The 24658-nt window shown below is 34.8% G+C and overlaps 4 protein-coding genes across 4 annotated transcripts; 2 read left to right on the forward strand and 2 right to left on the reverse strand.

Annotated features, from left to right (window-relative positions):
* Window positions 1–1897: 1897 nt before the first annotated feature.
* Window positions 1898–4974, forward strand: LOC144569454 (S-adenosyl-L-methionine-dependent methyltransferases superfamily protein). Its single transcript, XM_078319810.1, has 7 exons — window positions 1898–2074; window positions 2357–2627; window positions 3353–3416; window positions 3499–3691; window positions 3908–3981; window positions 4206–4361; window positions 4762–4974. Exons 2-7 carry the CDS (start codon window positions 2411–2413, stop codon window positions 4883–4885), a joined length of 828 nt encoding a protein of 275 aa, XP_078175936.1. The 5' UTR covers window positions 1898–2074; window positions 2357–2410; the 3' UTR covers window positions 4886–4974.
* A 383-nt stretch (window positions 4975–5357) lies between these two features.
* On the reverse strand, window positions 5358–7498 carry LOC144569587 (small ribosomal subunit protein eS12-like). The gene is made up of 4 exons (XM_078320028.1): window positions 7324–7498; window positions 6480–6762; window positions 5724–5789; window positions 5358–5618 (listed from the first exon to the last, which is right to left on the reverse strand). Exons 1-4 carry the CDS (start codon window positions 7326–7328, stop codon window positions 5559–5561), a joined length of 414 nt encoding a protein of 137 aa, XP_078176154.1. The 5' UTR covers window positions 7329–7498; the 3' UTR covers window positions 5358–5558.
* Window positions 7499–7785: 287 nt separating this feature from the next.
* On the forward strand, window positions 7786–12258 carry PTAC12 (plastid transcriptionally active 12). Its single transcript, XM_078320316.1, has 10 exons — window positions 7786–8071; window positions 8147–8241; window positions 8546–9196; window positions 9419–9531; window positions 10247–10509; window positions 10738–10859; window positions 11202–11270; window positions 11367–11420; window positions 11542–11688; window positions 12018–12258. The coding sequence occupies exons 1-10, from the start codon at window positions 8038–8040 to the stop codon at window positions 12117–12119; spliced, it is 1650 nt and encodes a 549-aa protein (XP_078176442.1). The 5' UTR covers window positions 7786–8037; the 3' UTR covers window positions 12120–12258.
* A 4211-nt stretch (window positions 12259–16469) lies between these two features.
* On the reverse strand, window positions 16470–24301 carry BRCA1 (breast cancer susceptibility1). Its single transcript, XM_078320376.1, has 14 exons — window positions 24033–24301; window positions 23702–23755; window positions 23529–23599; window positions 23209–23322; window positions 21711–22156; window positions 21194–21289; window positions 20673–21122; window positions 20483–20583; window positions 19882–20068; window positions 19304–19404; window positions 18977–19097; window positions 18543–18708; window positions 17437–17555; window positions 16470–17026 (listed from the first exon to the last, which is right to left on the reverse strand). Exons 1-14 carry the CDS (start codon window positions 24086–24088, stop codon window positions 16700–16702), a joined length of 2409 nt encoding a protein of 802 aa, XP_078176502.1. The 5' UTR covers window positions 24089–24301; the 3' UTR covers window positions 16470–16699.
* Window positions 24302–24658: the final 357 nt, after the last annotated feature.

Here is a 24658-nt window from a genome sequence, read left to right on the forward strand (position 1 = left end):
AAAATGAGTATTAATATAAAAGAAAATAAAATAGATAAATTTGTGTGTTTTAAGTTTAGAGGGGAAAATATATAATTTTGAAGTTTTTGAGAGGTATACATGAAATTCTCATTTTTTTTTCATGAGGAGGGATCTGATTACACCCTTTTTTGGTGACACCGGATTACACCCTATGTTTACAAATCCAAACAATTGATCCAAACCATTCAACTTGTTGGATATGTTAAAATGTGCTTGCAGATCAAATTTTACATTTTTCTGAATTTTTTTACTATATATTTATTAAGATGAGTACAAAAATTCAACTATCTAAATATAGCGATTTTGTTAAATACTTAATAAATAGTAAAAAAATTTCAAAAAATGTAAAATTTGATCTGCAAACACATTTTAACATATCCAACAAGTTGAACGGTTTGGATCAACTATTTGGGCTTTGTAAATTTTGAAAATGAAAAGTGTAATTCGGTGTCACCAAAAAAGGGTGTAATCGGATCCCTCCTCTTTTTTTCATATATATGACTATATACTTTTTATTATTATATGATTAGTTTGATTTATATGATATTTTGTATAACCTTTTATTAAGTAATTTATGATAAATTGATCTATATTATATTTTATATCATTTTATTTATTTAATAATTTATATTTTGTAAAAAACTAAGAACGATGAATAATTATAATGTTTATATTTTATGATATTGCGTATACATGTTATTTTAATATTTTTATTTCTTTGATATTTTTAAGTTAAATTACTCGTTAGTTTTTAACGTATAAAGGTAGAATATAAATAAGAACAATTATATTACTCCCCCCCATTCCATCCCCCCACCATCCCCCCACTCTATCTCTCTCCAAATTAGTTTGATCTCATTTCGATTTTGTTCGTATTTCTCACGATTTATGAAAAATTTTGCGAATCTAAAATCACGAACGTTTTCTACGTAATTTTCTCTTTCAAATGAGATCCATGATGACATACTTTCGGACAACTCGTTACAGAAGTATTTTTCTCTCATCATGCAAGTATTTATATCTATACAGACATATGAAAATATTACTATCAATTATTATAAGTATTTATACTGACATATGAAAGTATTAATATCATGTATTATAAGTATTTATACTGACATATGAAAGTATTAATATCATGCATTATAAGTATTTATACTGACATATGAAAGTATTACTATCAATTATTATAAGTATTTATACTGAAATATGAAAGTATTAATATCATATATTATAAGTTTTTATACTGATATATGAAAGTATTAATATCATGTATTATAAGTATTATATGCAAAAAAATACTTTCAAGTATAGATATAAATACTTACATGATGAGGGATAAATACTTCTGTAACGACTTGCTCGAAAGTATGTCATCATGGATCTCATTTGAAAGAGAAAATTACGTAGAAAACGTTCGTGGTTTTAGATTCGCAAAAATTTTCATAGATTGTGAGAAATGTGGACGAGATTGAAATGAGATAAAAAAAACCCACCTCTAAAAACGTGCATGGTCCCCCCATGTGATTTGAGATTCCCCCCACCCTCCATGAAAAAAATGTGCATGGTCCCTTAAATACTTTCGTACTTAGAGATAAATACTTTCGTTCTTAGAGATAAATACTTCTGTACGTAAGTATTAATACCTTATGAAAAAAAAAATGACAGCTGGAGTTTTTTGACATTTTGTGCGGGGTTAATTGCGGGGTGGGAGGTGCGGGGTTAATTATCAGCCTCCTATAAATAAAACTAATACTTAACGATTATCATTAACTGATAAAGCTTGATATAAATAAAACTGATCCTTAACGCCATGATAAGACGGATATCAGCTGACGTTAAATATGAATAAACAATATGGCGTTATAACACGAAGGGGTAGTGGCGCAGTTGGCTAGCGCGTAGGTCTCATAGCTATATTGAGTTATCCTGAGGTCGAGAGTTCGAGCCTCTCTCACCCCAAATAAATTGAACAGAACTGTGATGATGCTGCAGTAGCGATGACTTGGGGTCAATCGCAATCATCTGACTATGATGACACCTGCATTCCTGAGTTCTGTTCTCTCTTTTTTTTCGCCATCAAAACTTTGCCGACTTTATAAATCCGGACCAGTTATAACTTGGATCCGTATCCTCTCAGGTACCTGACTCAACACAATTTCAATGGACGGCCCAGATTTAATTTCATCCGGTGGGTGATCGATGGCAGATTGGCAGTTATTATTTGTGCTTTGAGATGCGTGCCAAGTTGAAATTTCCATTTCAGACCGTCCGATTCAATTCTACTCAGTCAGGTAAACCTGAGGGGATACGAATTCTTATAACTTTGCCAGAGAGACCAAATCCTCTTCGTCCCTATTCCAGTGAAAACTCAAAATTGATCTAGTAAATGAGCTCCCACTACAACTGCATTCGGCCATTTTCTCATTTCATAATGGAAACCCTAACCCTAGCTCCGTTTCCTTCTCGTGGAATCTCTTCGCGATACTCTCTCTTTCCTCGTCCTTCTTCTCGTCGGAACTTTTGGCGGGCTCATACAACCGTCTCTGAACTACCAAATTTGGAAGCTCAATCCAGACCGAAGCCAATCTCACTGGAAATATCAAGTAAGGTTTTCAAACATCATTCGTGAGTGCATCAGATAAAATCGGCTATACACGGCTCTTTCACTTTGAGAAGTTTAATGAAATTAGGAAAAATTAACTTCTATGCAATAGCTTTTATAGTGAACTTGTGAAGAATGGCTACTATTTAGCATTTATATTGCTTGAAATCTCAGTTACGTTTACAATGCCATAATGCAAACCATGCTCTCTGAATTTGGGAATTTGGATACAAGCACCATATAAATTGCAGTTTTCTTTTTTTTCATAAAAAATAGAACTGAAATTATAAAAGATCATCTCAGTGCAAAAAACAGGTAGCAGTATCGTACCATTAATCATGATTAAGTGGCTCTAAAGATATTCATTATTTTTGTTCAGAAAAAGTTGACAGTGGACAGATTCCATTAATCATGAAAGCGGAAGCATGAATGTAGTTTATGTGTTTTATTTATGAAATGAAAACAAGACCAAAAGGTAGAAATAAAAGAACTGTAAGTTTCGGGACAAACAGGTATGAAAGCTGACTTAATAATTATGCATGGCAGTTACTGGCTAAAAAAGCCCAAAAAACAAAGAAATAGCCGCAACAACAAACAAAGGGATTTTTGTTTCAAAAGCAATGGTGCAAATTCCACATGCAGAAGAAAATGTCTATGGAGACCCTGACAATTGTAATAGTTTTTCTGGACTTCTGGTACCCATGGTATCTGTTTAATTCCTGTCAGGTGTAGAGGAAGCTTTGATGGGATTTATTAGTGGCAGAAGAAAAGCAACCGAGGTAGCTCAAGCGTGGGTATATGCCATCCTTGCATCAATTTCATTTCTTCTCAGATTACTCATTTCATCAGTTGAGAAATCTTTTGTTATTCAGAGTGTGGAAAAACGTAGTTCATAGAGGCGACACTGTTATTGATGCAACATGCGGCAATGGTCATGATACATTAGCATTGGTTAAGATGGTGGCTGATAAATTTGGAAAAGGTCTTGTTTATGGTTTGGATATTCAACAATCTGCTATTGACAGCACCTCTTCTCTTTTAGAAATGTCAACTGAAGAGCATGAGGTATTCACATTAAAATCAATTTCACATTACTAATTATCTCATAAGCCAACATTGTTTTTTTATTGTTGTTAATAACTTAATATGGTTCAAATTTTGATATATTAGTATGGATTATCATTTCTGGATGCCCGAGTTCTCATGTACCTGTTTGTCTAATGATTTTTTAATTTTGTTTTAGCTTAAAATTAAATGTTCTTTTTGGTGTGGTACTTGCAGAGAAAATCAGTTCAGCTTTTCAATGTTTGCCATAGCAAGATGGATGAAATTGTACCTAAGGAAAATCCTGTCAGGTAATGACATGTGTAATATGTTACCCTTGCCCCCCATGTTAATGCCACTTAACAAATATGCATTTTGGAAAAATAGAAAGGGTTTGAACATGCTTTTATATCATTTCTTTTTTTCTTTTGTACATTGTTTTTAGGCTATTGGCATTTAACCTGAGATACCTTGCGGGAGAAAACGAGTTCATGTGTGATATTAATCAGTTTTTTCTTATTGCATTGTTTTTTAGGTTAGTGGCATTTAACCTGGGATATCTGCCAGGAGGAGACAAAACCCTTATTACAGTTCCACATACGACAGAAATGGCATTGAGAGCTGCAAGTAAATTGCTAGATTCAAAGGGCCTTATTAGCATAATTGTTTATGTGGGCCATCCTGGTGGAAGGTAAGAATCATTTTATTTGAGGTTGTTCCATTTCAATTTTACATCCCACTCGAACAACAGCAGTCCCTTGTAAAAAAAGATTTCAACATATCAGGTATACCTTTTGGAATTGTAGTTCATTAAATAAGGTGCCAACTTTAGTGGCCCTTTTAAAATTAATTAGATAAACTTAAGATGTACTATTTATTATTTTTGTTGTGATGTTTGGATCAAATGAGGCCAGCTTCAAGTTTAAGATTTACCTTGGTTTCAAATGAACTTGGACCTTGCAGTAATTCTGATTATTATAGTGTTGAGCAACAACATTTGATTGGAAAGATTATGTGCACGCTGCTGCTAAGATCTTATTGCAAATTTTCTATACAGTGCATTCACTTTGTTTTTGTTATACCTGTCCCAGGGATGAACTTGAGATTGTTGAGGCGTTTACATCTAGCTTGCCTGCTGAAACCTGGGTTGGTTGCAAGTTTCAAATGCTTAATCGGCCAGTAGCTCCAATCCTCGTGCTTTTGTTCAAAAAATAGTTTCAGTGCTGACAGAGCTATTTTTATTAGAAATTTTGCTTTTGTCATTGTGCATTATGCAATTTGAGCAAAATCAGTTTGCCCTTGTTTTTTGTATGTTCAGTTTATTCCCAATTTTTTTTATGTTTGAAGAAGGTATACCTGATATGTTGAAATCTGAAGGCGCCAACTTTAGGTTTCGAATATGTTGTTCAGTTTATTCAAAAACTTTAGGTGCCAACTTCAGTTCATTAAATAATATGTTAAGATGATGATTTTGGGATCCATATTCTTCCTTTGGCAAGATAATAGTTTCTCAGCCTCCCTTCGTTGGGAAATACATCGTGTTAATAACATTATCAGCCATCAGCAATTGAATTCAAGTGAACATATCAACAATGCTAAAAATGTGCCAGCATCTTATTCACAGAAAAAGCAAGAACATTTCAATGCATTGCCATAGCTATATTAGCAGGGTAAATTAACAACAGAATAAATCACGTAAATCCTAATTTCAACATTAAATCCCAACCAAACAGAAACATGATAACACAAAGGGATGTTTCGTCAATTTGCACAAGACTTGTGCAAGAAGAGCCTCAGCAACTACACAAAACTGGAGTATATGACAGCTATCAGAAAGCATTAGCTAGAAAATAAAAAATAAAAAGGTAGCCCACAGAGAGCATTTGTTTTAGTGAGACTTGATGTACTCCTGCACAATGTTGAAGCCCTCAGTTTCCTCTCCATAATCCTGCAATGAAAAAAACCAGAGGTTATGTTTTAGCTTATTATCAATATATTATTCTTCCAATAATAACAGGTTAGCATTTTAAAAATTGTAACAAATAAAGCTTACCTTGATGACAGCACATGAACAGCCAGCAACCTTCCTCGCCTTTCCCTCACTATCAATTTTGCACATCTGCATATAAATTTAAATCTGCATAAGCTTACAGTAAAAGATCAACACCAGTGACAGATGCCTCATTTTTTCAGAGAAAAATAGGTGCATTAGCTGAAACTGTATATATAAATACATGATATCACCATATATTCCCATCTAAATGGAATACTTCCACTTGTCTTAAATCAGAAACACATTAAGTTTTCTGTTCAGATATACCTCCATGAACAACTCTCCTCTACAAAAAGCACCAGTCTTCTCTTTTATGTATTTGCGTACAGAACATAAGCAGCAAGGGATGATGACTTCTTTAAGCATAAGATATTTTAATGTTCAGTTATTACGTAATTGATATTTATGGAGTTTCCAGTAAGCAAGTACTACTTGTGACTGACAAGTTGATGCAGCTTTAGCCAGGCAACATGAAACTTTCAATTGTGGTTCACTACATCTGAATTGAATAATTTCATGTATGCATGCACAGACCCAAAAGTTATCCATATCCCAGCAAAACAATATGTTTCTCTGTACCTTCAAAACTCGTGACATATCAAATCTTACCACCCTTTTCTTCCTAATTTGCACAAAGATTACAAGTTACCCTTTTGCTTCCTTCAAAATGTGAACTACTAGTGGTGTTGAAAATAGTTGGAAGTATTTTACTGGTGTATGTAGAAAACCCATATGAAATGAAGAAATAGGACTAACCCCAGCCCACTCGCCGATGGTCTTGGAGTTAGGAACTGTAATGAGATGGACATTGTGCTCTGCACATAGCGCCTTGACCAGCTTGACATAGTCAGGCTGGTCACAATCCTCGGCCAGGATGCACAGGTGAGCTGAGTGCTTCTCTATTGCTTTGGCTGCCTCGCGGAGCCCACGGACCAGGCCATCATGAGCCGCTGATTTCTTCATCACCAGCTGGAGAGCTGTCATCAGGTCCATTGGTTCTCCTAGAACTGGAGCAGGAGCCTCGACTGCAATTTCTTCCCTAAATATTTATAAAATATTCAAATTTTGTGTTGTGTAACTTGTATTTAGAAGTGTTGAACCTACCCATTAAAACACAGGTTTTAATAATATGTTAGTACTGTGTAATGCTTCAATAAGATTGCTCAGTTAGGAACTTAGAGCAGCTTTTTGTATGAAATTTGATATGTAATATCACAGCAAATACCGGTACCCATCAAAAAGTTCAAACAGAGGCAGCAACAACATGACCGGCTTTAGGGGTATCTATCATTCTGTGCTATCTAAATAAGTTTTCTGGACATAAATTTTTATCATGTTATCATACATAACCAACCTTATTCTGTTATATATACATTTTGGGATCCCCTCTTCCAAGTTAAAACCTTTGTGTTCTATCTGTGCATCTATCTAATGCAAAATGTTCTCTGTGAATCCTACAACGTTAATAAAAACTCTAATTTTCCGACCAATGACAGACATACCCCAACAACCACCAACTAAACTGACATTGCGCTATCTAATAAATAAATGTTCTACATCCGATTTCCGAGAAAATGACAAAAAAAATCGAAAAACTTACGTCATGATGGATTTGATCCAAGCCGAATTCGACGATTAAATCGATAAGGTTCGGGTTTACGACTAACGGACTAAGAGGATAGAGTTACAGTGGAAGGGAGGAGAGCGCGCGCCGCACCTCCAAAATTATACTTTAGCAATTAGGGTTTTTTATTGCAGAATTCTGTTATTTTTTTCTTTTTTTCCCTATCAAGTATCAACTATCGAATTCGTATCCTCTGCATTAACTAAAAAGAGAATTAATGAATCTCAATCGTCCAATATATTTCAAGATTCGTGCGAACTAGATCTGCACTAATATTGAAAAGCCCTATATTATAAGTAATTGTCAGATTGACTCCGTTTACAATCAGACGGTTGAGATTCTGTAACTCAAAAGATTCCCTTTTGAGTTAATGCAAAGGATGTGTGTTCTCAACTATTAAGTCCTTTCGCGGTCGCAATTTGCGAAGGAGCGGGGTACTTCAGCCTGTTAATCCTTTTTGGGCCCATTGGGCCTAACACATGCTCCTTCACAATAAGGGACATCTGCAGTTTTACAAAACTGGAGATTATATTAACCGTCTTTCTTCCTATCTTGTCTCCAGCAACAGCTCTTACAGAGTTATCTGACCACTCCTCTCTCTCTTCCCTCTTAAACCCTAAACCTTTATACACGTGCTTCTCCATTTCGTTGTGGAAGGAATCAATTAGGCATCAGAAGAGTTGCTAGTCAATGGCGCTTTGCGCGAATTGTTGGCTTCTTCGAGGTGTGCTTGTTGTAAAATTTTCTCTTGTTTGGGACCTACATACATCATGAATTGACTTCTATTTTCTTTCAGCAGACGGTTTACTGCATGAATCTGTATTGGATCGTCGTAACAAGAAAAGCTGGCCCGGGTTGAGGTCTCACATCCATTTCGTACTAACAGAGAATCCAGTAAGAGATACTATCCTTATTCCCATTTTCTCTTTGCATTATATTTCTTAGAAATTATTGCAATACCTGGAATTTACTATGATTTCAGTAAGTAGGTTCCAAATGCTATAGTGCTAAGCAAGAAATAGACTGGAATTATTCATGGAAATATGTGATGTTTGTTCCCATTGAAATTGAAAAGTATATTGCATACAAAGTTATTTATAGAAGTTCCTAGTGAAAATGATAATTCCAACTTCAAATTGGAATTAACTACAAACCACATCTTCCTTCAACTAATAGTGCATTTCTCTATCATGCACAGAATCTGTTTGGCAGAATGCCACATTTAACCAAGATAAGGCCATTATCCCAGCCCGTGGAGTGTGAGAAAAAGGAGAGGCGCCAATTTGACCCATCCAAAATAGAGCCACCACCATACGAAGTTTATATGGACTCAACATCAGGCAAGCTAGAACCTGCCTATGGGAACCGGGCCAGCATCCCATCTCCGGAGTACTGGCCAGAGGGCACTCTGGAGCGGGTCCGAGCTGCACAAGCACCGGAACCAAAAGGTGTCTCAAAGGGATCACCTTCATTTGGTAAATCCCCCGGTAGCCGTAGAAGCAAGCGTTACAATACCCAAGCCAAAACATCAGAGTCAGCAGACTCCTCAGAACCTTCACAAACTAGCGATGAAAGTAAAAATATTGAAATCACCCAAAGTGTAGAGGTTGGTGGGGTTGATGATGCACAGAGTGATACTGAAGAAGACGAGTATGTTGTGTATCAGACAGAAAAAGAAAAATTAACTGGTTACGATTTGGACAAACACATTGGAAATCCGCATCCATTTATAAACCCGGAAACGGCAAGAACTATAGAGAATATTAGATCGAGTGATGATTTGTGGTGGAACTGGAGGCGGTCAGAGAGATGGTCCAGGTGGCAAAGACCACGACCAAATGCTGACACGGTAATGTTTTGGACCTGCAATAATTTTGTACTTGCGGTGATTACGATGGTTCTTCTTTTTTTGTAGATTACACCCAGCTACAACACTCAATCACTAAACCAACGATATGTGAAGCAAAAAATTACCAAATTACCTCTACCTTAATTTTAGTAGGTCAACTGGCAGGGCATATTATTTCTGTAGTTCGCTTTCTTTCTTAATTGATGCTACATCTGCACATAGGTTTTAGCTAAAGCCATGGCTGAGACCGGGCAGATAAAGATTTTTGGGGACCAACCAACAGTGACAGAGACTATTCTTGCAAAGTCTAGAAAGAAGGTTTTCAAAGAAGAGAGGTGGTGTCTTTCAGTTTAATATATTTCAATTAAAGTAGAAAAAGAAACATTGCATCAACAATTTAGTTTCCTCTACCCACAAAATTGCACTGTGTCTTTTAAAGATGGCAATGGGGCAGTCAGTCGGGTTTCTTGAAAACCTGGCCTGGCCCTCCTCTTCAAAAGTTTGGCCAGGCCCCACCCAGCCTTGAGAGGCAATCTTCTGTTTAAATTTTTCACTCAATTATAGGAAAATTTTAAATACTCTTTTGTCTAAAATCTGAGACTAGCTAATTAAATTGATTTATTCAAAAGATGTTTTTTTTTAAAGTGAAGGTACTCGGACTTATGTGTAGAACACTAGTATATAAGCTAATTCATTGCGCTGGGCCTGGCTTTCCAGAAGTGTGGGTATTCTTTTCACACTTTGTAAGGGCGCATGTTGTATCTTTTGCAGTTTATGCATAATCTCTTGCCTTGCAACAGTACATATGAAATTCTATTCTTCTTTACTGAATTTCAGTACCATACTAATCTGGGTACAGCACCTGTTTTTAGTATGGAATTTTTAATAACACTTAATTTGGTAGTCCTCTTTCGATTCATTTGCTTCTTATTTACTTAAACACTGCTTGTCTCAGTTTTGACAAGTTGCGACATGATAATTAAGGTTTTTTTTTTTAGAACGTAAGATTATTCACAGTTTGATCCCACTAATCATGAAATATTAATCCAGACTAAAAGCTGAGCGGGAACGATTATATGAAATTGGTCCAATAGCATACTACTCAGAATGGGTCAGTGCATATAAAGATGTTGACACCTCAAGGGAGGCGGTACAAAAACGTTTTGAAGAAACTGGAATGACTGAGAACCAACAACTAGCGGAAATGTTTTCGCACCAGACAAGGGAAGAGTACCGTATCATGGCGGGAACAGACTTGCGCATCAAGCGGGATCCGCTTGCTATTCGCATGCGTGAAGAACTAAAAAAAGAGAGTAAGTGAGTTGCTTATGTTTGTATGTTTGGGGGGGGGGGGGGCGCACAAATATTTTGTGACACTTAATTGGTCTCGCATGTATTTTCAGTGTTTCATGTGATGCGTATGAAATACCACCTTTTGCCCAAGCATACATGATATTTTGAGGTTCTGTGCGTAACTCTACTTAATGCCTTGTTAGCATATGATCTACCTATGTTAAACTTATGTTAAATTTTTTTTCTAGTATTTGGTGGTGATCCAGTTTATCCAACTGTGAACTACATAAGAGACCCAAATGAAGTGGTTGATTACAGGGGACACGATTTTCATGAGCCTGTTCCCAGCCCTATGAGTTATCTCCTGGAGGTAACTTTATTCGCTTTTTCAATTTTAGTGGCAATTTGATGGTAATGTTGAAAACAACAACTATCGTGATTGGAAGCATGGGTATTAGTATGTCCTATGAAGTGTACATAATGGTCTCTCTAGAAAAATGTAAACAGTTGCTTCTTTACCACTGTTTGTCTTTTATCTTTACTGTGGGAGCTACAGGGAGTACTTTCTCATTTTTGCTTATAATACATGATATGTCCTCACACTGCAGGGTTATACATGATATTTTAGGTTTTGAAGACAATAAATGGAACTGTTCATTGTTTTTTGACCCCATGTTTGAACTAATCTTTTCTTAATGTTTTGTTACATTAGAATCGGTTTTTGACTTCTGCTGAAGACTTTGAGAAAATGATGGCTAAAGAAAAAGGACTCGAATTCGAGGTGATATTTCAGTATTTTAAATCTTCTTATAGAGCATTTGCCAACATATAGTCTAGTTCGGCTATTTCATTTTCACTGACATACATGCAAATGTAGATAAGTGCGATTGATAAAGCTATGTCTACTGCTGTTGATATTGGCGAGACAGATGTGAGTCTTATTTGCTTCTACTTTTACTGAATTCTAGCATCATTAGCTGTGTTGTACTTGATTCCTTTCGTAATTATTAGTAAACTTCATGGGTGTGGTGTGTGTGTGTGTGTGTTTATAGGACATTGAAGAGAGTGAGGAAGAAAAGGAAGAAGAATTTAACAGTGAAGAAGAATTTAAGAGTGAGGGAATAAAGGAAGAAGAATTTAAGGACATAGGTGACAACTGGAGTCTTATAAAAACAAGCCCACATATTCAGAAATCAAAGGTAACTCTAATTTCATAAATTTAATTTTTGAGGCCTGAGAATGACCTGTAGCAAGAGGCATTGCTAGAAGATCTCCACAGTAAAAATGGTAGGTTAAATCTGAAGAAGCAAATATGTTACTTTCAAATTGCATTGCTTCAGAAGGAGGTGGCATATAAGTGGGTTTCCAGCATCAGTAATATGTACCTAACTTTATACCCATGAACTTAATAGGGAAAAAATAGATAGAAAAAGAACTTCTCAAGCAATAAAACTATCTTTCTTTGTTCCTCCATTATCAGTTCACACGAGCTGTAATTAGTTATTTATTGCTTTTTTTTTCTCATTAGGAAAAAACAAAGAAGAACGGATCAATGACATTAAAAGAAGCTATTGAGGATTCTGAGAACTTGACTGATTTCATCATGGACTTTGACGAAGAAGAAGAATGAGTCAGATTGTTTGTGCCAGATGGATTTACAGCCTATCACGCCACTAGCATTTAGTCCATTTTATGAGAGGAATTGCTAAAGCAATTGTTTGAAGTGTAAAAGCAAATGCAGTGAGAAAATATGTAGAGATGTACCAACTATGACTTATTTTCTTACCTTCCCTTTTATATTCACTTTCTATTGAAATTATCAGCAGAGGCATTTTTTTTTTTGAAGGTTAGTGAGTCACACTTGACAATTTCATTGATAATAAGAAAAAAAAGTTATTTACAGCTCTTATTCCATATATACAAAACTTGAGGCAAGTTACCAGTCGATTAAAAAATTATTCTGAGTGCACGCAATACCTTAACTCTTTAGTAATATTGTGTTATTTGGAAAACAAAAAAATCTGTCCAAAGTGGTCTTAAAAAATCGTGTGGGGGAAAATGTCCTTGATTTTTTTTTCCTCTAATACCATATAACTTAAATGCCTTTTTAAGCGAAAAAAAATACAACTACGGTCCAATCTAGCTAAGACCTAAGTCAATCTAAATCTAGGTCGGTTTTGTTTGGTTAAGACCTATACCATGAAATAAAGACTTTAGGTAGTTAAGCCGTCAAACGTAATTTAATTTAACTGGATTAAGATGGCACAAGCCTAAAACATAAAAAGTTAGGGAGCATCTAGCTATCCCCCGTAACAATCCCCCATTTCATCCTCCAGTCATTAACTACTTCAATAACTACTAACTACTTAGGGGGACCACTTACTATTTGGAGACCACTTCATATTTGAAAGATTTTACAACTGGCGCACGCAAGTATTCATCTATAATACATCAAGTATTCATCTATAACACATCAAGTATTCATACCTAATATATCAAGTATTTAAAAAAAAAAACTGGACACGTTTTTAGAGGTGGGATTTTTTTTTCTTCGTTCAATCTAATCAATATTTCTGACGATCGGTGAAGAATTTTGCAAATCTAAAACAACGAATATTTTTGACATAATTTTATCTTTAAAATGAGATCCATGATGATATATTTTTGAGTTGTCCGTTGTATAAGTATTCATCCTTATCGAGAAAGTATTCATCCTTGTCGTGCAAGTGCAAATATAGAAACTGGACACATCACTCATCCATCTTTTACACGTTTTTAGAGGTGGTTTTTTTTCTCCGTTCAATATAACCAATATTTCTGACGATCTATGAGGAATTTTGCAAATCTAAAACTACGAACGTTTTCTACACAATTTTATCTTCAAATGAGATCCATGATGACATACTTTCGAGTGTCATTGCACAAGTATTCATCTCTTATCGAGAAAGTATTAATCCTCATCGTGTAAGTGTAAATATAAAAACTGGACACATCACTCATCCATTTTTTTCATGTTTTTAGAGGTGGGTTTTTTTTTCTCCGTTCAATCTAACCAATATTTCTGACGATCTGGAAATAATTTTGCAAATCTAAAACCACGAACGTTTTCTACACAATTTTATCTTTCAAATGAGATCCATGATGACATACTTTCGAGTTGTCTGTTGTACAAGTATTAATATCTTGTCACGCAAGTATTCATTTATACACATTGAAGTATTCATATCTAAGACATCAAGTATTCATTCATATATCTCTATTTTTTTCAAAATTTATTTTTATGTCATTTATTTAATACGCAGTGGCCTAATTCACCATTAATAAAGCTTTGTTCTTTGCAAAACTCGCTACTTCATGAGAAAAGGGAACATAAACATGAAAAAGATTAATTGCATATACATATACAAAATTATTTTGATACGATCAACAGTGACGGATCTGACCCGGTAGAGACGTGCTCTAGTATTCATTCAAACACATTGAAGTATTCATTCATACACATTGAAGTATTCATTCCTGGCAGAGGCGTGCTTGATTGGGATGGAGTGACGGATGATCTCCGGCAGAACGTTCGCTAGAGCAGGAGCAGCAGGCATAGAGGAAAAAAAATCGAGGCGAAAGTGTAAGAGGGAGGGAGCTTATTGTATTTATCATTTCGAGGTGGGAGAGGGAGGGGAGCTTATCAATGGAAAAACGGAGGTGGAGGAGGAGGTGGGATGCGGAGGTGGGAGAGGGAGGTAGAGGCAGAGGTGAGGTGAGGTGAAGGTGAGAGAGGGAGGTGGGAGGCAGAGGTGGGAGAGGGAGGCGGAGGCGGAGGTGGGAGAAGAAGATGGAGGTGAAAGAGAAAAATAGAGGTGGAAGAGAAAGGGAGAAAGAGGAAAGAAATAAAGGTTGTTAGAAATGGTAGTTGTAGTTATAATTAAAATAGAAAGTTAGTTGGAGGATGAAATGGGGGATGGATAGGTGGGGGATATTATAATTATCCAAAAAGTTAAGCCACTTATTAAAATGGTTTAACGTTTAATCCACACGTGTAATTTAAGTTTACAAATATTAAATATAATATAATTCAAATATCTATGGATCGTTTATCAAACTTATTAATTATATAATTCTCAAATTACAAGAATTTTATAAATGCAGGATCCATAATTGTTCGAGAAGAACTGTATGTTCGGTCCGTCGAGGTTGTTAGAAAAAATGTTTATATTTTTCTTTTCAACTGTCATATATACAAAGTTTGATTCTCTATAAGATTTAATATATAGATTACATTAAACGGTTCAATTTAACCGTTTGAATTTCAAATCTAATTAAATTGTATATTGATACCCAAGTATATTTTACCACTTTAGTAATATTTCGTATCAAATTTGATCTAATCTATATCATGCCAATGAGATTCATATTTTTTTTTTTATATTAGTTAATTTGTTAATACGCATTCTGTAAATTTCACCGATAGCTACACATGCATTAAACTCCAAACGAAACGAATAACGGTAATTAGCGAATAAATTAAATAAATTAATAGCATATAATTTATTTTTTTCAGAATGGTACAGAATGCGAATAAATTAAATAAATTAATAGCATATAATTTATTTTTTTCAGAATGGTACAGAATTTTTAGATCAAGTGATTTTCTATCTATCTAAAAAAATTCTAAAAAATGTAAAATTTGGTTTGCAAGTACATATTCATATGAAGATCACGTTAAACAGTTCGGATCGACCGTTAGGATTTTGAAAACTTAAATATTGAGCCGTTGCACTGAGGCCCTCTATGCTACGCGTAGCATATTAGCATTTTCCTATACATTAAATACATCATGTACCTAATATCATAAAATATACAAAAAAAAAAATTCCCATTCGTGATTTTTTAGTCTCTTTTAAATTATTTTAAAAGATATAAATTATTAACTAAATAAAATGATAAAATATTGTATAAATCAAATTTGTCAAAAATTATTAAAAATCTACACAAAATATTGGATAAATTAATTTACCATATACTAAATAAAATATAATATGAATAACTTTTCATAACTTAAACCACAACTCTAATCAAACAAGAATTCAAGAAATAACTTAAGTTATAAGAGTATCTACATCCATGAAACTTTTGGAGTTTCTAAATAACTGTTAACTAATTTTTAAAAATTGTCTCTGAAAGTTTCTAAACCCCCATATCCCTGAAACTAAAATTAGAGTTTCTTAATTGCCACATCAGCAAATAAATTACACGAGAAATAATTTCAGCGAATTATTTGACCACGTCAGAGTTTATAAATAATTTCTTATTAAGAAACTTTGGAGCAAAGTTGCTAAATAAGAAACTCATCTGCATCCCTGAAACTGGTTTAAAAACTGCCACATCAGATTAGAAACTCCAAGAGTTTCAGAAATATAAATGCTCTAACTTAACTTGAAATCTCAACCAAATAAGAATAACTTTGGTGAACCTAAATTGCAATAACAAAATCTCATTAATCTAATGTTAACACCGATGTGACGAAGTGCCAATGAACTGGCAGTGACTCCACGTCCTAGGAGTGTAAACGAATTCGTAGGGGATGTGATGAGGTGCCAATGAACTGGCAGTGACTCCACATGCACCTATAGGTGTAAACGAATTCGGATTATCAGATAACAAGCGGATCTTCTCTGCTGATTCTGGGCGGACCCATTATAACTCTCCTCAATCCGCTCCGTGAATTTATGGAGGTTACAAACTCTTAAATGGTTTGGTATTGAATTTTAATATCTATTTACTATCCGTATTCATACCTGTTTATTGAGAATTTGAGATGTGGATATGGATTTAGTATCAACATTATCCACTCCGAATCCACTCCATTTACACTCCTACGTCCACCCCAACACCTTAATGAATAAGATTAGGTATTAACCTGCCAATAAATATATTCAACATAATATGCGATGTAGTTGTTGAGTGATCGGAACACTCCAAACAATGTTATCAACACTATATATATTAAGCCAATTATTTAGAATGCTAAACAAGAACCTAATAGATGACCCCCTGACAACACTAAACAAACTACAATAATTGGATAAGAAACTACTAGCCATCTTACATGTCTACGATTCAGATCAATAGAATAAACATAAACAAGGTAAAGTTGATAGCTAGAAATAATTACTGAAGACGTATCCCTTGATAATAAAATAAACACTAACATCCCTAAGAGAGAGGTTGCAACTTGCATGCAGCTATGGAGTCAATAATCCATGCACTGCTCGCAACTTTACCTCCTGATGCACCAGCTAGAGTCTTGGCTTCTGATAACTTATCTCCAATAGATCCCTCTAGCTTTTCAGAATGTTCTATACTGTATATTATGAGTATTTTTGACGAATCATCTAGGAGCCTCTCTCGATCCCTGGAAACAGGCTTTCTTTGCAAAACTGTCCCTCCAGCTGTGACAATTAGGTCTTGGATAAAGCCTCTGTATGACATGGTGTAGTCTCCACTCAAGTAGAATTTTATTCCATTGAATATCCTTGGTTCCTTCAGAAGGTGACATACAAAAAAATGTACTATTATGCATAATTTTTGTCATTTGATTTGCAGTAAAGAAAAAATAATTATTCCAACTTGCTACTACAATATCCCAAACATCTTTATTATTTTTTCTTAGGAAATCTTTTACCTCCAAGTTTAGTCAGTTTGTAACTTTGTATACTTCAACCTGTTACCAAAACACAGATTTTTGCAGATTCGTGCTCTGTTATATGTTTTGCATATTTTTTCATTGTATGAATAATATAACCGCAGCAACTGTAGGGATCATTATCAACTTTCAAAAGAAAAGTAGATATAAAGCCCTCTTATCTGCTCTTTAACTTCCAAGCAAAAATCTTAAAATAATAATAAATATTGAACCAAGCAAAAGAATGGCTAGAAGTTTGAAACTTTACTTTTCTAGAAGCTCTTAGTCTTCCTAGCCTTGGTCCGTCCCTAATCCCATGGACGTCAACTCTAATTTCAAAATTTTCTTCATTGACAGGCTCCCTAGCTTCCATACAGGCCTTAATCCCTGAGTGCACAACAAAATAATAAAAAGACTTTAGCTTCTCTCAAATTATCAACAGTTGTCATCACGAAGGTATTAGAAGTACAAGATTATGAACCATAGGCCTACACAGCCTCGCCTCTTTATGGATTGACCCATGTTTGATTTCTATAAAAAACATCTAAAAAGATGGACACCAAAAGTTTACTGGGCCCTTGTTTTCCAAAAAGAAAAAGGGTAAAAGATTATTCTGCTTGGTCAATTAGGTCATTTTAATGACCAGTACAATCTGGTTGTAAGTCTTAGTGTTTGGTTTAAATAAAGTGACAAAAATTGAATTGGTTGAATTAATTTTAGAAGTACACTTTCATATAGTGAATAGGCTTCTTAAAAGTGCCTAGAATTCAGTGACAAATACTACAATTTGTATCTTTCAGACAGCAGGGAAACAATAAGGCATATCTCTTTCCTCTCATCATTGCATAGAGCAAATGCCATTGTAACTTTGGTGACTGATACATTTATTTGTGTTTTATATTAGTATGCTAAGATTTGCCAAGTTTGCCAGCTTAGCTGCAATGATACTTATGTTGAGCTATACCTGAACTGAAACTAAATAGAATAGAACACTTAAGCTTCCATTTACTTAACTGTTCAATGTCAGACATAAATACCATACAATCCAGACACCCGTTAATCACATGTTTGTGCTATTACTACACTTTACACCTGCGTTGCACCAGAACCCCTCAAAATTTGACTTGAGGTCAACTGCAATCCCTACACACTTGCAAGGACACACTCCAACCAAACAATTGAGGGAATCTCGAGGCATACTTGCAAACATTAAAATTGAATAAGGGGAAACTGGGATGAACTGAATCTAAAAATGATCCTTTGAGGGTTGTTTTGAGTTTGTTAGGGATGGTACTGGTATTTGTCATGAAAAATTGCCATTTTTAGTTAAAATTAAAAGAAAAAGAAAATTAAGTTGTAATCAGAAATCATTACAATCAATTGTGAGAATCCACTTTCCACTTAGAATTGCCATCAAGTACTTGAGTGTCCTCTTACATGCACCGACCTCATTAGTTGATGCAATAACATGTGTGATATTCTGGCTCCATGAACTTGAGATTGGTGAACCAATAAGAATGGAGAATTCTGACACCAGACCCTGAAACAGATGCACTTTCAATTTCATTTAGAAATCACAAGGATACTTGTAATAGTTGGTAGTCGTCTATTGTCATGATTTTCAAACTCTTGCTATGAGAAATTATGTTTTTAAAAAAAGCTTCAAAAAGCATATATGCCGAAGTTTGAAGTGCAAGTTTTCCTAAAACAAGGTTATTATGGCATCCCAATATTTTTCAACGAATACAAGCAAACGCACAAATCTTTTAAACAAAATGAAAAGCCCAAGGTAGAGATTGTGTCAGCACCTTCTCTTCAACAGAAAGAGAAGAACAAGCAAGGACCCACTTGCAGGGAGAACCAGATGGCCAACTCCATTCTCTACCAGACCTGCTAGCAGGTGCCTTTGCAGATGTCCCTGAAGATAGCCTGTGAGTTTTGAAAAAGATCACATCCATGAAATAGAAAAGGTAAACTGTAAATGCACAGCAGAGTGGTCGACTTCATATTTAACTGAAACTTAGTTAAGCAGTTCAGTATTGATCAATGTTTTACTTGGTAAAGTTGAGCTTAGCACAATTGCAATAGTGGATGGGTAAATATAATCTAAACTAACTAGTTATAGTATAGCATACCCCTTTGAAGTACACCTCTTGGAGCCTTTCTTTTGTGGTTCAGATGTCTCAATCGGTAACTTTGAACTACGATGGAGAGGGCACAGCATCACAAAATTCTCCTGAAAAACAAAAATCAATTGGATTTTTGAACTATAATGATTGCACTTCTCACAGTTTTTACCATAACTTCCGATGCGTCAGACAGAAATCTTTTAAAGAGAACCCAAGCTGTTCAGTGAAACTAGATAACATACTGATTTTATGCAGTTCCTGCTAGACAATTGCATAAGAAAGCAACCAAACCAGAACCAGTCGATTTGTACCGATGACAAAAAACAAATTTATTCAGTGGCTTTTGTACTCTTATATAAAAAAAGAATGACAAATCATACTATTAACTCTAAAAGAATTCCACATTTAATATGCATTATCCACATCATATATCTGTTAAAAATCTATGGACAATTTTAAAAATTTGCCCTTCATAAAAGGCAAACTATTTTTAGTCCCTCAAAATTACATAATGACAATGCTTATGGAACCCAGGATATTTGCACATCAGAAGAGTTTAACATGTCAAAAGAACTACAACTTACATTATCCCATCGGCATTCTGGCACTAATTTTGCACAAGTGAAATGGAAGCTCTTGCGGCAGTTGCTCTGAAGACAACCTAAAGCTGCCCCTTTAATGCCACAACAGCTGCACTTTATTCTCTTACTTCTTGCCAGCTCAGCAGCCAGGTTTACTGCTATATCACCCTCAAAGTACACATCAGGGGCCCTAAGAAAAATAATGCATCACAGTTAGCTTCCTTGGGCTAAGGAGAAAATGTTCACCAGAAAGAAATGGCTTTAATGGTAATACTTGCTTATAGTTTTATATTTCTTTTTACCATATGATTTATTTCTGGTTTTTAAGGTTTTATATTTGGATTTTCTTTTAACATGTGTAGTTCATTTCCAATTAATCTCAGTGAACAAGTGTATAGCAGCAAGAACTGATAGAGGTGTAGAGAATCTGAATGAAGTATCAAAAATAATACCTCAAGTGAGGTTTAAATTTAAATATTGCCACAAAATTTGTTTTACAGAGGCAATGGTCAAGCCTAAAAGTACGCAGAATAATGCAGTCCTAGTTGTCAGAAACACTAACAGTAATGGCATAAAACAGTAAAAGAGAAAATCAAATACTAACCATTCCAAGCAGTTCTTATGAGAATGGATGATAGTGCCATCTTTATTGAGATCAGCATCAGTTGGCACGCCATTCAAATAGTGAACCATATCTCCAGAAACCTACTCCAAAATGCTAGTTATCAGACACTATTTTCCAATAATCACCAAAAAGATAATGAATATTTGGAAAATAACAATAAAAAATAAACCTCAGTAACATCAGCAGAATGACAGAAGGCACATATAACTCTAGATAGGGCACTTTCGCATCTCTTCAGCATAAAATTACTAAATCCACGTTCATTATTCCTTTTCATCTTTGTTGTATTTTCACTTTTGTTGATCTCTTTCTCTTCCTTTTGATCAGTTACTTTCAAAATTAAATCATCAGTCACCTTTTCAGGGTTCTTTTTGTAACTCTTCATTTTGGGTTGCAGTGTTTTTTCCTCTGTAGAGTTTTTTGCATATCCTTTAGATTCTTTTTCTCCTTTTTTATTGGGAACTGAAGAGCTAGCATTGATATTTCTCTTTTTCTTTTTCTTGGATTTGTTATCTCTAATATCAGAAGTAAGTCGAGTTTCATCAATCACAGGGCTGATTTTGTCGATTGGCGCTGGTTCCTCCTCTTGTATTTGATCAAGGCATTTCTTCCCTTTGATCTGAATTAAAAACAAGCATGCTTTAAAAATTAGGTCATAATAACTTCTACAAGTTTTATGCTTTATGTTACCTTCTTTACTGGTGTAGAGCAAAGCTCAGGAGAGCAAGGTCTTTGTGTCCACTCAAAAATCTCACTTTCATAATCCTCAATTGCCTTAGCTTTGCTCTGCATTAAATTGGCAATAATTCAAAACTTTGAAGCTAACAGGTTACTAAAATGGAAAACTGAACACTAAAGTTTGACAAGGATAACTTCTTTGACCCCATTTTAAACTTTCAAAACATACAACATATCGGGTACATTCCAATCAGATCATAATCACACCAGTTACACATATCTTTCTTCATACAATCAATTATGGATATTATTCCTTCATGCCTTAGCTGAGCACAGCTTTACTAATGGAGTCCCCATATGATAAAACAGTCCAAATATTTTGGAAAGGGGAAGGTGCCAATGAATATTGTAAATTGGTAGTCACTAAAGGTAAACACACAATACCAACTAGCAGCTATGTCATGGCAATGAAAGTAGGTAACATATTGTTAACAGCCTAATGAAAATTAATTCAAATTCTGGCACTCACATTTGGTGTTGTATTGGAGGGAACCTCATCTTGTGTATCCTTCAGATCACTAAAACAAGGAGCACTTAGGGGACTTGCAATGCTTAAACTCACAAAATTTTCTATTTCTTCTCCTTCCTCTTCTCCTAGACAGAAAAATGGCCGAAGTGATAGGCTTGTTTGCAAATTAGCTGCCAACTTGTCACCTTCATTACTGTCTTTACTATCTGTCAAGTTATTATTTGATTCACCCAACTTCAACACTTTTGCGGGCCTCACTGGAGTCTCACATACAGCAAATGGCGCTACATGAACACGCTTCTTGGCTGGGAAACAAGGCTTGAGATCGCTGGTACATTTCTGTTTTGCCACATTCTTTTTCTTCCTTTTCAGAGAAGTGTTTCTCTTCTTTTTTAATTGATCTTTGTTGGATGTATTATCGTCTAGTTTTCCTGGAGATTCTTCATCTGTATTTGATAATAACATTGCAAAGTTGGAGAATGCAAGATTATGAAAGGCTTTAGACCTTTGAGAAGGGTTCAAATGCCTCCATTTTTTGTGCCTCCACCATACCTCCATTTTTTTAAATATTAATAACTTAAAATTTAAAACTTAAAAGTCAAAATAAAACGGATATGATCTACATCATTTTATCTATGCAAATGTAAAAAATTATAACATTTCAATTTTATTTTGGTTGTCATCAAGAGCTTGTAAAAACACACTAATGTGAATAATTTCTAGACGTTTTTTCAACTTATTTATTCACATATAAACAAAATCAAAATGTGATAATTTTTTATGAGCACATAAAGAAAATAACATAGATCACATCTAACAATTTTATTTTGATTTTTATGTTTTAAATTTTGAGTTATTAAAATTTTTAAAAATGGAGGCATTTGAACCCTCTTCTAGACCTTTTTCTGTGAAATTCACATCTTTTTATTTTCCATACTGGAACACAGACCACATGTTGATTCTATCATGTTCAAACTTTGTATTGGACAGAGGTTGTATATAAGTTTCCTAAAGCATGTTGGTTAACTGCAATTAGCAAGTATCCATTGAGAGTAGAAGAGGATCCAGAAAGGAACTGGTTGAGTTTTACTTGTGAACATTACAAAATTATTTCCAATACAACTGACCCTTTACAATATTATGGGCTTGTCCGGCAAGCATGGAATAGAGGTTCTATTCCCACCGAACAAAAATAATTGAGTGGAATTATGGAATTGGGAAAAGTGAATTTGGGACTTTTGCAATCAAACTCTGCTTTTTACATTTTGATCCCTCCTCTATTCTTCTATGAGCCAATTCCCTATTCCATGGGGATGGTGGAATAGAGGAATTGGCCTTTTCCAAGAGATGAACTTGGCTCGTTTACCAATACTCTTCCACCATCAACCGAACACGACCGGAATAGTACGAAATAGAAACCTATTTCAAATTCCACTTTTCCTCTATTCTTTCACTATTCCACATGTTGTCGAATGGGCCCTATGAAATTAAAGGGTACCTGGGGGATTTGAGGGAGATGTCAGTTGGGTTGACATGACAGGTGTTCCAGTCGCAGCTTCCATGCTCTTGAATATGTTCACCAAGTTATCCATATGAGGAGCAGCACGTAATTCTACAAAGAAAATAGCACAAATAATTCATTGTTTTCAGGCTCTCTGACAAAATCTTAGTTGTCAAGATTCTCAAGACTATTAGAACCTTTCAAGTTTCAAGATAATTTAAAGAATGGAAGCCAACTGATTTATAGAATTTTGTCAAAAAAAGCAATGTGAGAAAAGTATCAAGTTTCAAATATATAGAAGAATATTAATAACAAACCTCTCTTGTGGAATGGAATCTTACAAACTGGGCAGCTCGAGGCGAATTTCATCGATTTTAAAATGCAAGCACTGTCAAGAATAAGAATATGGAACAATTTTATTCCCATGTTTCAATGCAAAAAAAAAAATATCACCTATTTAGCATGCATATAATATAAACTTCGGGCTTACTTGCAGAAGACGTGATTGCAAGGGACTGAAACTGACGAACTTAGGAGACTCAAGCTGAAAAAAGAGATTCAAAAAGTGGAAAATCGTTTAATATTACCAACATAAGAATGGAACAAATCTACTATTTCAATAAATAAATAAATTTATTTATTTCTTAAGCATGCAGAGAATCAGATGCGCAAAATAAAAAAAATAAAAAATACAACCATCTGTTTAAGAAATTTTGAGTTATTAATTGATAAAAAAAATCAGGAACAAAAGGTAACAATAATGAAGATAAACCATTTGCTTCCTTCTTAAATGAAATAAGATAAATCAATAGAATGGGTACCAGATAGGGCATTTGAGTTCCCTTCCTAATTTCTCGAGATGAGCAATGTCCGCCATGACTCTCTCTCTCTCCCTCAAAACCTTAGCAGCGGCTGCAAACTCTCTCTCTCTTTGTGTCGATTCCTTATAACTGTAGAAGAATAGATTGGACTTGTTGGGAAGATAAAGCGTCGATTGGCGTACTTGGGAAGCTGGAGTTCGAAAAATTGGATCGCAACTTTTGGAGGGAAGTTTTCCCTCGGTGCTCCCTTTCGGAATTCGCGAATTGACCCTTCTAAAAAAATGATGAAATAAGTTTAACAGTACATCCACATGGCTTAATTGATAGTGGTCCTCGAAACAATGTATCAGCCTGTTTCGGCCCAAAAGTTTCGGTCCTTTGATAGCCCGCTTCTTATTATTCACGTCATAACAAGATTTCGAATTATTTATTTATACTCTAAAAGAATGTTTTAATTTCACGAAAAAGAACGAGATCTGGCATCCAAGATAACAAGTACATGTTTTAATTTTTTTTTTTTATTAACAGTGGACTGCTACACCGATTTCATTGAAACAACCAAACCATACGTCAGTTCAGATTAGGGCTGTAAATGAGCCGATTTTGAGCGAGTTACCTCCAACTCG

The sequence above is a fragment of the Carex rostrata genome, chromosome 18 (assembly GCF_964058835.1).
Source record: "Carex rostrata chromosome 18, lpCarRost1.2, whole genome shotgun sequence".
NCBI lineage: Eukaryota > Viridiplantae > Streptophyta > Magnoliopsida > Poales > Cyperaceae > Carex > Carex rostrata.